Genomic DNA, 14564 nt, shown 5'->3' on the forward strand with positions numbered 1-14564 from the left:
TCATATAAACATTTCATAATATTATGCAGATCCATCTATATCCATAATATTCATCTGAAGATGGCAGGTCTATCCATCTTCAAGTATCTTTTTCAATTTCTTCACTGCTCTAAAATTTTCACTATAGAAGTCTGCCACTCCTTAGGTTTATTTCAAGAGATTTTATTCATTTTGTTTTTAGCTATAGTGAATAGGATTATTTCCCCAATCTCTCTCAAGAGTGTTCATTACTGTTATATAGGGAGAGCTACTGTTGGTTTTTCATGTTGATTTTGCATTCTGCTAGTTTACTGAAAATACCAGCTCTAAGAACTTTCTGGTAGAGTCTTATGACCATCTTTTACATATGAGATCATCTGTCTGCAAATAGGAGTGAGTTGACTTTGTTGTCATTCCATATTTTAATGGAAATGGCTTCCAGTTTTTATCTTATTTAGTATAATGTGGCTGCAGCAAATCTTCATAATGTTGAGGTGTGTATTTCTTCTGTTTTTTCTTACCCCTGGGTTTTTATCATGAAGAGATGCTGTTGTATCTTGGTAAAGCCTTTCTGCATGTGTTTATATGATCTGTGTTTTCTCTCCTTGAGTCTACTCAGGCAACATATTGCACTCAATGATTTGCATATGGTAAACCATCCTAGCACACTTGAGATCAAGCCAATGATACAGTTGATGGGTATTGAAATTAATTTTCCACTATTTGAGAATTTTTGCATTCATGTTCATCTGGGTTATTGACTAAAATGCTAGTTTGTGTTGTGTCTTTATCTGGTTTTAATATTGAAGTAGTATTGGCTTTTGTTACAAGTGTGGCAGTGTCCTTCCTCTTGCTATTTTGTGGGATAGTTTGAGAGCATTGGTGCTAATCCTTAAAGGTATTGCAGACACCCTTGCCCTCACCTCAGCCACCCTTTCCAGGCCTGTGCTTTTTCAATTGGAAGACTTATTTTTGCTTTAATCTCATGTTGGTTATAGATCTGTTTTACTTTTTTCTGTCTTTGTGGTTTAATTTGATGGGTTGGATGTGTAGACAGTTATCCGTTTTTGCAAGCTTTGCAGTTTATTGGAATATAGGTTTACAGAGCATGCCCTCACTTTTTCATTGATGTGTTATAATGCCTCAATCTTCATCTTTAATTTTACTAATCTGGATCTTTTTCAGTTAGTTTTTTTTTTTTAATTATGTCTATGCATTTATTTTTCTGTAAGGGTTTGTGCACATGAGTTCAGTGCCTTTAGAGGCCAGGAATGGCCATCAAATCCACAGGACTGGAAATTGCAGGTGGTTATGCACTGCTTTTTCAGTTAGTTTTAACTATGGACTTGTCACTGTTGTGAAGAATCACCTTTGTGTTTCATTGGTTCTGTGTGTGTTCTTTTTGTTTCCATTCCATTGACTTCTACCCTAATGCTTGAAAAAATATTTTATGTATGTATGTATGTGATAGTATGTTCACATGTGTGTACAGAGGCTCAGAGAGGGCATCAGGTCCTTTGGAACTGGAGTTACAGGCATTTGTGAAGTGCCCCATGTGCATACTTGAATCCGAACTCTGGTCCTTATGGTTGAGTTGAGACATAAGTGGTCTTAACCACTGAGCCATTTCTCCAGCTCCTTTGTCCTGATCTTACTGGGTTGGGATTTGTTTTGTTCTTATTTTTAAATACACTGAAATAAATCATTATTTATCTGAGAGACCTCTGATTTTTAAATGTAGGCATTCCCTTTAGAACTGCGTTCATTGTATCCAGTTATATCCAAAATGTAGTGTTTTCACTACCATTCAAGTCTAGGAGTTTTAAATTCCCCTCTGGATCAATCATTCTATGAAATCATTCATCATTCATTGGTGTGTTGTTCAGTCTCTGTGAGGATTTGTTTGTTTGGTTTTGTTTTTCCTAGAGTTCACTTTGGTATTGAGTTCTTGTTTTAGTCCCTTGTGAGCAGGCAGAATACAAGAAATACACATTGATGGATCCTGTTTTAATCTAATATGCAAGTCTGCATCCTTTCATTGGGGAATTGAAGCCATTAATGTCTAACAGTTATTGAAAGGTATTCATTAATTCCTTTCATTTTGTTGTTGCTGTGATGTTTGGGACTGGCCTGCTCTCTCCGCTTGCTTCTGTTCTAGTACACTTTCCTTCTGTGTCACTTCATGGATGTTTCTTTCTCTCTTCAGCATGAAGGATTCCTTCCAGTGTCTTCTGCAGTGTGACCATGGTGGTCGTGAAGTCATTTGGTTTATGTCTGTCAGGAAAGTTTGTTCTTTGTCCTTTGTTCTGGTTAGGTCTCTGTTGCTGTGATAGAACACTGACCGGAAACAACCTGGGGAAGCAAAACGTTCATTTGGCTTTCAAGATTGTGGGGAAGTTAGGCAGGGGCCTGAAACAGGAACCAACCCAGAGAATGGAGACACTGCTTACTGACTCTCCTCCTCTGCTGCTCTTCTTAGGCAATACAGGCCTGCCTCTCCAGGTGTAGCACCACCCACAGTGTTTCCCGCTCTCCTGCATCAGTTAGCAGTTAGGAAAATGCCTCAGAGACATGCCCAGGAACCATCTGACAGGCAGTGTCTCACTGAGTCCCCTCTTCCTAGGTGTCTCAAGTTGACAAGCAAGATTATCTGTCATGAGCCCACTCACTCCTTGTCAACTTGATGTACAAACATATTATGGTTAAATAATAACTTTCCCTTTTTGGTTTGTACTCAAAATTTCATGTTAATATTAATACCACAATATAAAACATGACCTACCAGTGTAAAAAAGTCCAAATTCTCATTGAAAAAAAATCTATTAACTGTGGATACCTGGAAAATCCAAAAATAAGTTATATATTTCTTAATCCAAGAAGGAAGAACCAGGCATAAATGCAATCAGAGCAAAACAAAACTCAAACCCATCAGTGTAAAATGCTTCATGTCTGATACCTCTGAAGAGATTCGCGTGTGGTCTTCTGAACTCTAATGGGCTTGGGTAGCACTACCTCTCCATTCTGCCACCCACAGTACACACAGGTGTCTCCTTGGCTCAGGCCAGCTCTACTCCACAAATACCACTGCTCTTGTGGTCATCCCATGGTCCAGGCACCTCAGTGTGCTGGAATCTCCACCACAGATGAGGCTGCACCTTCAGCAATGGCCTCCTGGCCTCTCTCTTCAGAAACTAGCTTTGCCACCAAGCTGTGGCACCAAGCCTCAGCTGCTCTCCAAGACCGGGGCCTTCTACTGCAACCGAGACACTGGCGTCCCCTGGCCTCTCCTAGTGCCGAGCCTCAGCTGCTCTCCACTACCCCTTCATGCCTTCAAAACTAATACCACATGGAAGATTCTTTAACATTGCTGAGTCCCAACTTCCAGGTTGAGGTGCAGCCTCAGCTCCCTGGACCTCATCTTCTGTGTGCTGACCCTGAACAGATATTTCCCAGAAGATTTCACCACAGTGACGATAGTCTCAATCATTGAGTAAATTGAAGGTTTCCCTTCACAGATTATTAATTTGAAATATCACACCAATGGCTTGGATAGTCTTTGAGGGAGTCTCACACTTCCCTCTGGAGCCTCACAAAGCCGGCGGCCATCACCAGCAAGGCTTCTAGCATTCTTGTCTTCCAGCTCCCACAGAGCAGCCAATTAAGCTGAGATCTTAAGGGCTTTTCCAGCCCAGAGTTCTTCATCTTCTTTCATAAAACATCAGTTTCATCAAAGCAGCAGCCCTCTCTCCAGTGCCAGCATATGCTCAGTTATTTCTGACACCAGGCTAAAACACTGATTAGAACCAGCTTAGGGGAAGAAAGATTCATTTGACTTACAAGTCACACTCTGTCACTGAGGGAGAGCAGGGCAGGAACTGAACTGAAGACCAAATAAGAACACTGCCCAGCGTCTGCCCCTGGCTTGCTCACTGTTTTCCCCTGGCTTGCTCGTTTGTCTTTCGTAGACAGCCCAGGTTCACCTCCACTGGATGGTACCTTCCACCCTGGGCAGGGCCCTCCTACATCAATCAGCAATTAAAAGAATGGCGGCATAGACATGTCCATAGGACAAGCTGATGAAGTCAATCCTTCAACTGAGATTTCCTCTTCCCAGGCATGTCAGGTTGATAATCAAGATTGGGCTTCCACCATGAAGGAAGGCTTTTTTGGAAGCAGTAATGGAGGATGGCAGTTATTGTTTCAGAACATGGAACACAAAATAACTTGTCCTTGGATTTTAGTGTTTGTGTTGAGATGTCTGCTGCATATTGAAGCCTTTGCCTTTATGTCCAGGCCCCACGTTGAGGAGTCATCTGTCTGGTCCAGCTGATTTATCTGGTCTCTGCTTAGAAGGAGGCATGCGGATTGAGGAAAGGCACAGATACGAGACAAGAGATAGAGTCGGGAGGGCATCCAGGGAATACTGGGATCCGTTCCAGGTTTATTACTCAAAGTTCTTATACACCCCAATCAAAGGGGCGGGGGGCGAAAGACTTCTTTACCAAAATACAAAGAACAAGTCAGCATAATTACCTTCTCAATATCCAAGACATCAAATAACCACACCCTAAACCAAATATCCTGTTGTTAAGGTAAGACATCCATTAGCTACGCCTTGGGCCAAATATCCTGTTGTCTAGGGAAGACATACAATAGCCACACCTTAGGCTAAACATGTTGTTGTTTAACCTTGAAAGGAGCAACAATAGGCTTGCCTTATGTCAAGAGGGAACAGAGCCACTTCTACAGGCCTTGACACCTTTATATGTGCTCACTTACTGGAATTTCCAGCATTCTTTCTTTGTTCAGGATTCTATGATGTGATTTGTTGAAGTCCTTTTCTGGTCATACCTGTTTGGCATTCTTAATGTTTTCTTTATGGCAATGGCTATCTTTCTCCCAAGATTTCTGAAAATTTACTATGCTTAAAAAATTGCTTTAAGACTTATTTTATTACACATATACATATATACATATGCATATATATACACATATGCATATAAATCATATATGTACACTTCCCTCTGGAGCCTTACAAAGCTGGCGACCATCACCAGCAAGCCTTCCAGCATTCTTGTCTTCCGGCTCCCACAGAGCAGCCATACATGTATGTGTACCATGTGTATGCCTGGTTTTCACAGAGATCGGAAAAAGGCATCAGACCCCTTGGAACTGGAGTTACATGTAGTTGTGAACCATCACATGGGTGCTGAGAACTGAATCCAATCCTCTATAAGAGCAATAAGTGCAATTAGCTGCTGAGCATCTCTCTAGTGTCCCCGCCTATAACCTTATTGACTATATTCGCTCCCCCTTGTGTTTGTGCGCATTGTGCATTACACCTCTGTGTTCTCATGCATACACTCATTTCTGAAGTCCAGAGATATACCTGGTGTGTTTTCCTGTCTCCCACCAACATTTTTTTTTTTTTGAGGCAAGGTCTCTCATTGAACTTATAGCTTGTCAGTGGGCTAGACTGGAAGGCCAATGAGCTACTAGGGTCTGGGTTTGGCCCACACCCCATGTCCTATGCCTGCAGCAGCATGCTGGCTTTTACGTAGGTGCGAGGGCATCCAAAAGCAGGTTCTTGTGCTTCAGCTGATAACAATTTGCCTACATGGCAAATACTTTGATTCATCTCCTCTGCTTTGTATATATTTTCTGTGTCCATAGTTGTTTCCCTTTTTCTTTTATGTGTATGATCTGTAAATTTGTTCTTGTAATGTATCCTGTAGCTCTGTCAAGTTCTATTCCTACTCTGTTTTTATTTTCATTCCTATCTGATGTTTTGAATCATCCCCACCCCACCCCACCCCCATCTTCAGGTCCTGAGATGTCTGCTACTTGATCTGTTTGTGAGGTTTTCTACTCAGTCTTTACATTTGATTTGCAGAGCTTTTCATTTCTAAAATTTTGATTTTTTTTCAGTATTATTCTTTTTTATAAACAGTGGATCCCTCATTCATCCTTGTATCATTTTCCTTGTTTCATTTAGCTTTTTATCTGTATTGTTTTTTTAATTCACTTTGATTTTATTGGGCATTCCTACGATCATTCCTTTGTAATCTGTATTGTTTTTGTCACTCTCACTGGAATCCATTACTGTGGAATTACTATGCCGTGTTCTTTTACACTTGGTGTTTGCATTTATCTATGTATTATGACTATGTTTGGGCGAAGTAGGGAGACATGCACAAACGGAAAGGCAGTGTTGTGGTTCTTTCTACTTCTGTGATAAACACCACAACCAAAGCAACATGGGGAGGAAAGGGCTCATCACTTCATCTCACATGTCTAGATCACAGTCCAGGACTGAGGGGACAGGAACTGATCTGAGACCATGGAGGAGTGCTGCTTCCTGTCTGTCTGTCTGTCTCTGGTTCATGCTGAGCTTACTTGATGACTTCCTTCCTTTCCCCCTCCCCCTACTCCCCTTTGTTTTTGTTTTTGTTTTTTTCCTTGAGATTTTCTTTTTTATTAATACTTATTTTCTGTACGCACGAAGTACCTGAGGAGACCAGAAGAGGGTATCATATTCTTTGGGAAAGGGCTTACTGTGAGCTGTCTGCCATGTGGGTGCTTAACATGAAAACCTGGTCCTCTGGAAGAGCAGCCAGTGCTCTTAACTACTGAGCCATCTTTCCAGACCCTCAGCTAGCTTGTTTTGCTTTGTTTTGAGACAGGGTTTTTCTGTAGCTTTGGAGGCTGTCCTGAAACTTGGTCATTAGAGATCTACCTGACTCTGCCTCCCAAGTGCTGGGATTAAAGATGTGTGCCATCACCACCCGGCTTCAGCTAGATTTCTTATACAACCCAGGCCCACCTGTCTAGGTACCATGCCATCAAGAATGGCCTGGGTTCTCCCATATCAGTCATCAATCAAGAAAATGCCTCACATATAAACCCATAGATGAGTCTGACCTAGGCAATCTTCAGTTGAGATTGCCTCTTCCCAATTGAGTCCAGTTTGTGTCAAATTGACAATAAAAGCTAAGCAGTACAGGCAGAGTGCTGAGAGGACCCAAGAATGGGGAGTTTCAAAGAGGAAAGAGTAGCCAGGAGGGTCAAGGAAGTTCAAGGAGATAATGACACATGGACACCTTAGATTTGATAAACGTGGATCCTATTAAATGGGTTATAACAGTGGTTAAGACTTCAGTCTCCTCATGACTCAGGTTGGTTTCCACAGACACTTCTGGTTTGCATCAGAGGCAAAGCTTGGATTTTAGCTAAAGAAAGCATGCTACTCTGTGGGGAGCTTGGGGTCGGGGGAGGTTTTCACTCTTTCACAGCCCCATGGACAGAATCCAGAATTTCATAAAGCGTCTACTGTCTCCAGAGCCTAGAGTAGCTACAAAATGAACCTTAATTCTGATTTACCTGTGGGGTCATTCTAACTTTGCTGATTGGTAATGTGACCCCTAAATTAAGACCAAAGTAGAATGTCTTGAAGTACACTGTGGAAGCTCATGACAGCATCAAGCCTCATGTCTATCTGTACCCCATTAAGCATACCATTAGAAAACGCCTTGTCTTTTCCATTGACTACAGGAACTTGTGTCGCTGAAGCCCTGTAAGGCTGCGGAGCTGGTCGCAACTCACTTCTCTGGACAGATTGAAGTAGTCATTGGTCAGCTTCAAGTAAGGACTGTGAGCATACGATCGAAAGGACATCTTTGTCTGAGGTCTTCTGACTGTAGTTATCGCCTGCATTCATAGTTGTCAGTTAATAGTAATTTTATGGTGGTGTGTATGTAACATGTGTTGTGTGTTGTGTATATGTGTGTGTATGTTGTGTATGTGGTGTGTGTACTCTGTGTGTTATGGGGGTGGGAGCAGCTGTATATTAATCTCTGAATATGGAAATAAGGGAGTTCGTTTTTGGATAACAAATACTGATATTAAAGAAACAAATTCTTTTCTTTTTGGTTTTTCTAGTCAGGGTTTCTCTGTGTAGCTTTGTAGAAAAGGCTGGCCTTGAACTCACAGAGGTCTGCCACCACCGCCCAGCTTAAAGAAATATCTTGAAGCTCTGATTTAAATTAGTCATAACCCGTAAAAGATCCTCCCATTATCTTTGGCTGTAGGACCCACCACCCTATTCTACTGATGGTTCATGTTGCTTTGCCATCCTCAAATTGGGCCAGTGGTGATGTTTTAGAGCTTTTAAGGAATATCCTCTCTATATGTGACTGCATGCATGGTGAAGGCTGAGGAGCTCTGTGAGACCTCCTTGTTTTTTGAGGGTCTTCTGTGTGCCAGTATTGAGTCGGCTTATTTCCATGATGGCCAAAAGAGAGAACTAGGCAATAGAACAATATGAGAGACATGAAGTACAATGAACAGTCCTCCGATGCAACAGCAGCCATGGTGAATAACTGCAAAAAGGCAAGATGAAGTTGAGTAAGTGTGAGTGATGGAGACCAAGGTGGGACTGATTCATTTAACCCCCTGTGACCTCACTCTGCAGCATGGAACATTTAGTGTTTGGCTCTGAGGAGCATAGAAACACTTACATGACGGTCGTGTGATGCTGTAGAGTTGTGCTACAATTCCGGGTCCATGGGAGTGAGAGAAGAGCGAGGATGGCGAGGGAGAGAAAACAGCTTCCACAGCTTACAGACTATGGCAGAATTGGGAAAGGCTTTCTTGATGAAGAGGGCTCTGGTGCAGAAATATGCAAAGGCCTGGCACAGCTCTTGTGTTCAGAGGGTGGGCTAGTCTGTAGGAAATGTGAGGTGGAAGCTGTGGTGGGGGAGATAGCTTCAGTGCACTGAAGCAGTGTGTAGAGGGGTGAGCTGTGACAGAGACCAAAAATACGGATGGGGCTTGGGCCGACTGTAATGGTAAGAAACTTATATGTTGGAGAATTACCAGTGATTAAGCAAAGGATGGTATCATTTGATCTACCTTATAGACTTTTAAATTTGGCAAACAACACAAATGAAACAATAACTACTTGAAAGGCAAAAGGGCCAGGCTAAAGGCGGACCAGGATAAAGTCAGTGGTAATAGAGGAGATGGGTTACAGATGAATTTGTGTCCTTAGAACGTAGCTCAATTTGGAAGGAAATTTTTAAATTGTTCTGAGGTTATCTAATAATGGGTCTACTAACTAAGAGATCTGTCCATTAATTCGATCTGTATTTATGCTGTGGGGCCAGAAGCATCAAATACAGAGAATACAAAAACAGAAATGGAAATGAGGAAAACATATATGATTTCTGTTCACAAGTATGAAGACAGACCAAGCACATGGCAGTTGCAGAATCGTTGGGCTAAAATAATGCTGGAGCCCAGAGAAGGAACCACACCCAGGCTGTAGGGTGTATGTAATAACTGACCTGGAAGGATGCTGGAGTCCAGGGAAGGAACCACCCCCAGGCTGTGGGGTTAATAACTGGGCTGGAATGATGCTGAGCCCAGGGAAGGGCTCATGTCCAAGTTGTGGGGGTACCAAATGCTTCTGCTTACACCACTCAAGCCCAGATCATCTCTCCTCTTTAAAAATGGCATCTGCTGAACCTGGCTTGTTCTGATGCCTTTCAGATTGTCTTTAAAAATGTAGAATTAACAATGACAGAACCCCACCCCCACTGACAGGGCTGTTGAGTGAATATCATTCATCAGTCAAATAATTAAAACTGGGTATAAGAAAAAGTTGACTATTTGTGGTTTGTCAAGTTCTACACACTCCTTTTAAAGAAATTGTATTTTACTACCAAATTTTAATGATCATATAAACCTTATACAGATCTTATGTAGTTCCTTTACTTTTAATGCAGTTTGATTCTGGAGAATAATTCCCAGAACTCTTGGAATGAAAAATTAGCCAGAATATTAAGTTATAGCCAGGAGGAAGTCATGTAAAATAAAACAAAGCAATATAGAGAAGACAGGGTATGAAAACTGATGGAGACTAATGACTATATATGAGTGTAAGGAGTAAAGTTTTTCCCCCCTGCCGCCGGTCTGGTCCCGCCGCGCCAGCCCCAATTAACACTCCAAGACTCTGTATTTGATATAATGCTGTTGGCCAGGTACTAGTTTTTTTATCGGCTAGCTCTGTCTTAATTATTAACCCATTTCTATGTATTTCCACGTGGTCTTACCAGAGAGTGGGGGGGGGAGCACGTGGCGGTTCTGTTCTCTCCCTTCTCTCCATCCTGACTCCTCCTTACCACTTCCTATTTCCTCCTCCTAGTCCCTCCTATCTTCCTTTCCTATTGGCCAACAGTGCTTTATTCATTAACCAGTATGAGAAACATATTTACAGAATGACATCTCCCATCAGCTCCTCTTTTCTGTCTAAATAAAAAAGAAGGGTTTTAACCTTAACATAGCAAAATATATCACCCGACACTTATCAAGTAAGAATCACAGCTAACAATATTTAGTTCATTAACATTTAGTAAGATTTGAAGAAAATATTTTATCATCTATCCTATCTTTGTGTGTCTAAAGTCTAAGTAATTTATCTTTAATCTTAACTAAGGAAAACTATAACCATAACTTCTGTCTTCAACTCCTTCAAAGACCACAGAAGGATAATATATAAACTCTAGAAATGACAGAGACATCTTGCCTTGTCAGTCACCTGAAGTTCTTCTGTAATTTTTCATCTGCACTTTGAAGGGACTGTGGAGAATGCTTTAGCATTGCACAGTTGTGGAAATTCAGAATTTAATTGTACTTTTTTTTTTCTGTTCAGAACCAGGTTTTGCTTTTCAAATTTTTGAGGAGTCTTCTTGACCCAAGGTATGTTAATACATTTTGTCTTTCATAATACACTTGTGGAAGGATGGAAAAAAAAGAAGCTGGGGTTAAAATACTGGCCCTTGGCATTCAAACAGAAAATAGCTCTTTATATGTAATATGAGAAGGACACAGATAAATCGTCCGTGCCCCGAAAGAAGATGTGAGGCAGTACTTACCTTTCCATTAAAACACAAGCATATATGTATCTTGAGTTCTAATTGGTCTTAATAATAAAAGCCTGGAGTCAGATATAGGGGTAAAAGCTGAAAGATCAGAGAGATGAAGGAGCAAGTCACAGCTACACCTTACCCCGCTAACTTCCCAGCTGAAGAGAGAGTGAGTTTCTGTTTTCTCCTGCCTATAATCCTTTCTCTGCCCAGCCATCTCACTTCCTGTCCATTCAGGGAAGGACCCTTTCCATCCATGGTTCCCCCAGCCTGGTCCTTATTCTGATGTAGATGGGGGTAAATGTCTTGTTCCCAGCCCATCTGTAAGTTTACCCACCCTCACTTGGTATGTTTAGTTTATATTAACATTTTGGTACTGTAGGAAGTGTAGTTCAAACATAATTTTCAGTTGCTGCTCTAAAAATAATGAAATCACAATGAAACAAACCCCAGGAGATGGTGGAATTAGCAATGGATATGTGAGGAAATCAGGGCCACATGTGAGATCCTCAAGGTCGATTGTGCCTGGGTGGAATGCCTTAGGAATCAAGTGTAATGACGTGTCACATCCTCTAAACAGCTGTCTGCAGTTGTGTGCTGGTACGTCAAGCATTTTAAACAAGTACATAAAGTGCTGTGGGTGTGCCCCAGGCCTCCCTTCCTTCCCCTCTGATGAGCCCCTCTGGCCCTAGGGCAGTCTTGCTCTCCCTCTCCTCTGTACACACACTGTCTTATGCAGCTGTCCAAGTCTAGCACCTAGGAATAAGAGAAAAGGAGAAAAACATTCAGTATTTGCCTTTGAGGCTTAATTTGCTTAATTTGATGTTCTCCAGTTGTATCCATTTTCTTGCAAATGGTGTGACTTGTTCTTTGTGCTGAAAAAATACCAGTTTGTATATAAACCACACTTCCTACCCATTCTTCTGTTGAGTCACAGCTGGATCGGTTCCATCATAGGGCTGTTGTGAATATGCTAAAATAAGCATTGATGTGAAGTGTCTCTTTGATGTGTTGGATATTTTGGATAAACACCTAGCTGGGTCACATGGTGTCTTAGTTAGGGTTCTACTGCTATGATGAAATACCATGACCAAAAAACAAGTTGGGGAGAAAAGGGTTTATTTGTCTTATACTTCATATGGTTATCATCAAAGGGAGTCAGGATTGGAACTCAAGCAGGACAGGAACCTGGAGGCAGGAGATGATGACCACAGCTTACTGGCTTGCTCCTCTTGGCTTGCTAACTTGCTTTCTTATAGAACCCAGGACATGTCTAGAGATGGCACCACTCACATTAAGCTGGGCCCTCCTTCATCAATGCTAATTAAGAAAACGCCTTACAGGCTTATCTACAGCCTGATTTTATGGAGGCATTTTCTTAGTTGAGGTTCCCTCCTCTCAGATGACTTTACTTTGTGTCAGATGACATAAAACTATCCAGCACACAGGGTAAGGGCAATTTAGTGTTTATTGTTAAGGAATGTCCACAGTGGCAGGACTAGTTATATACTCCGCTTGGCAGTGTATAAGGCTTCTCTTTTCTCCTTATTCTTGACAGCATTGGCTGTTTCTGGCTGTCCCCTTGATTGCCCTGCTAACCAGGACAAGGCAGAATCTCAATATAATTTTTATTTGCATTTCTCTGTCTCCATTTGCTCTTCATTTGAGCCCTTTGTATATCCTACATAAGGGCTAGCATAGGTCTCCTTTCTGTGGGTTCTTTACTTGGTTGTTGTTTGCTTTGCTGTGCAGAGCTTTTTCATTTCTAGAAGTCTGTCTGTTGTTGGTGCCGTTTCCAGGTGACTGGAGTCCTATCAGAAAGTGTTGGCTTACACTGACATCATCAGTGTTAGTCCTACGTCATCACTGCCAGTCTTAGAGGCAGGTTTGACATTGAGGTCTTTGGACTTGAGAGGGATTGAGTTTCATTCTCTTACATGAAGCTACCCAGTTTTCCAGTGTCATTTGTTGAAGATGTGCCTTTTCTTCAGTGTGTATTTTGATGTTTTTGTTAAAGATTGGGGGCTGAAGCTATGTGGGTTTATATGTAGGATCCCCTCCCCCATTCTGTGCCTCTGTGTGTGTTCATTGTCCTTTATCTGTTACAGTAGCGTCAGGCTGTTTTCCTTACAGTACTAATACAGCCTGGTACTGAACGTGGTAAGAGTGCCATCACAGTTCTTTTAGCTCCACGTTTTGTCTTCTTGATTATAGCCTTTCTGACTTATATGAGATGGGATCTCAAAGTAGTTTTAAACGCATTTCCCCAGTGCCTAAGAATGTTGGACACTTTTTAGAATATTTGTTACCTGTTTATAGTGTTTTGGATGTCTGGTAGTGGGTTTCTCTGCTGATTCGATAAGCCAGATTAAGCTGAATTTAAAAGTAAAGAACCAGGTTTAATCTCAGCAAAACACTCCCAGTTGACTCTCAGTAAAGGGGGCAGGAGAGAAATCACATGGCAGGTCTACCTGTAGGCAATGTCTTGAGCTTTGGGGGAGGAGCCTGGACTTCTGGTGGTCTTTCTGAGGGCAAGGGTTTGGAGAGGGAGGAGTGGGGCTGAGGTAGAGTTTCTAAGCAGAATTTCCAGCCAAACACTTTTGAGAACTAAATTAGTTCATTGGCCCGTTGATTGATTGGCAGTTTGGGCTTCTTTTGACATTTAAGCTTTGCAATTTTAAAAGTATACATCACAGATATTAATAATCCTGTCTGATGTGTAGCTGGGAAGTGTTCTCTCCCACCTGTAGGATTTTTTTTTTTTTTAACTCCACTGATAGTTTCCTTGGCTATATAGAAGCCTTTTGATTTCATTTAAAAAATACTCGGCTATCCTATGTATCAAGATGTTTTTGCTATATATTCTTCTTGCAATGTCATTGTTTCGATTTTAAATGAAGTTCTTTGATCCACTTTGAATTGATTTTGTTCAATTGAGAGATATGGATCCAGTATCATTTTTCTGCAGGTGGAAATCCAGTTTTGCCAGCACCATTTGTTAAACAGGAAGTATGTTATGTTATTTGACACCTTTGTCAAAATTTAATTGTGCATACCTGTACGGGTCTGTTTCTGGGCCCTGTATTATGCTCTGTTGGTCTGCATGTCTATTTTAGTGCCAGTACTGTGCTGTGAGTGTCACTATAGCTCTACAGTACACATTGAGGTCAGGTGTGGTATCTTGGCAGCACTCTTTCGTCTTAGGATTGCTTTGAATATCCATATGAATTTTAGGGTTTCCTCTAGTTCTGCAGGAGGTCAGTGGAGTTTTGATGGATTTACATTGAATCTGTAATCCTTTTTGACAGTATAGCCATTTTTATAGCATTAGTTCTATCAGTCCAGAAAGATGGAAGGTATATCATTAATCGTCTCTTTTTGGGTTAGCTTGACTAAAAATTTGTTGATTTTTGTCTGTCTTAACAAAAACAAACAAACCAACCAACTCTTTGTTTCATCTGTTTATGACTGTGTGTGCCTGTTGACTAACCTACAGATTGACTAGATTTGGGTCAGGCTCTAGGAAATCTGAAGTAGAAAACTAGGGAAATATGGAAATGCCAGGAGCAATCTGCTTTCAGATGGGCAGATTGACCCCTCCCTGCACCTCTCTAGCAGCCAAGTCTAGAATGTTTTTTGCCTTTGTTGCTTCTTTTTCTG

At 41.4% G+C, this 14564-nt stretch overlaps 1 protein-coding gene across 1 annotated transcript in view; it reads left to right on the top strand.

Annotated features, from left to right (window-relative positions):
* Nucleotides 1–14564, top strand: part of Vps8 (VPS8 subunit of CORVET complex) — a 205575-nt gene that overhangs the window by 108210 nt on the left and 82801 nt on the right. The window contains exons 34-35 of the mRNA XM_051191188.1: nucleotides 7531–7620; nucleotides 10691–10737. Of these exons, the coding sequence (XP_051047145.1) occupies nucleotides 7531–7620; nucleotides 10691–10737 (137 nt within the window). The remainder of the gene's footprint in view (nucleotides 1–7530; nucleotides 7621–10690; nucleotides 10738–14564) is intronic.

This window comes from Phodopus roborovskii, unplaced genomic scaffold (assembly GCF_943737965.1).
Source record: "Phodopus roborovskii unplaced genomic scaffold, PHOROB, whole genome shotgun sequence".
Lineage (NCBI taxonomy): Eukaryota > Metazoa > Chordata > Mammalia > Rodentia > Cricetidae > Phodopus > Phodopus roborovskii.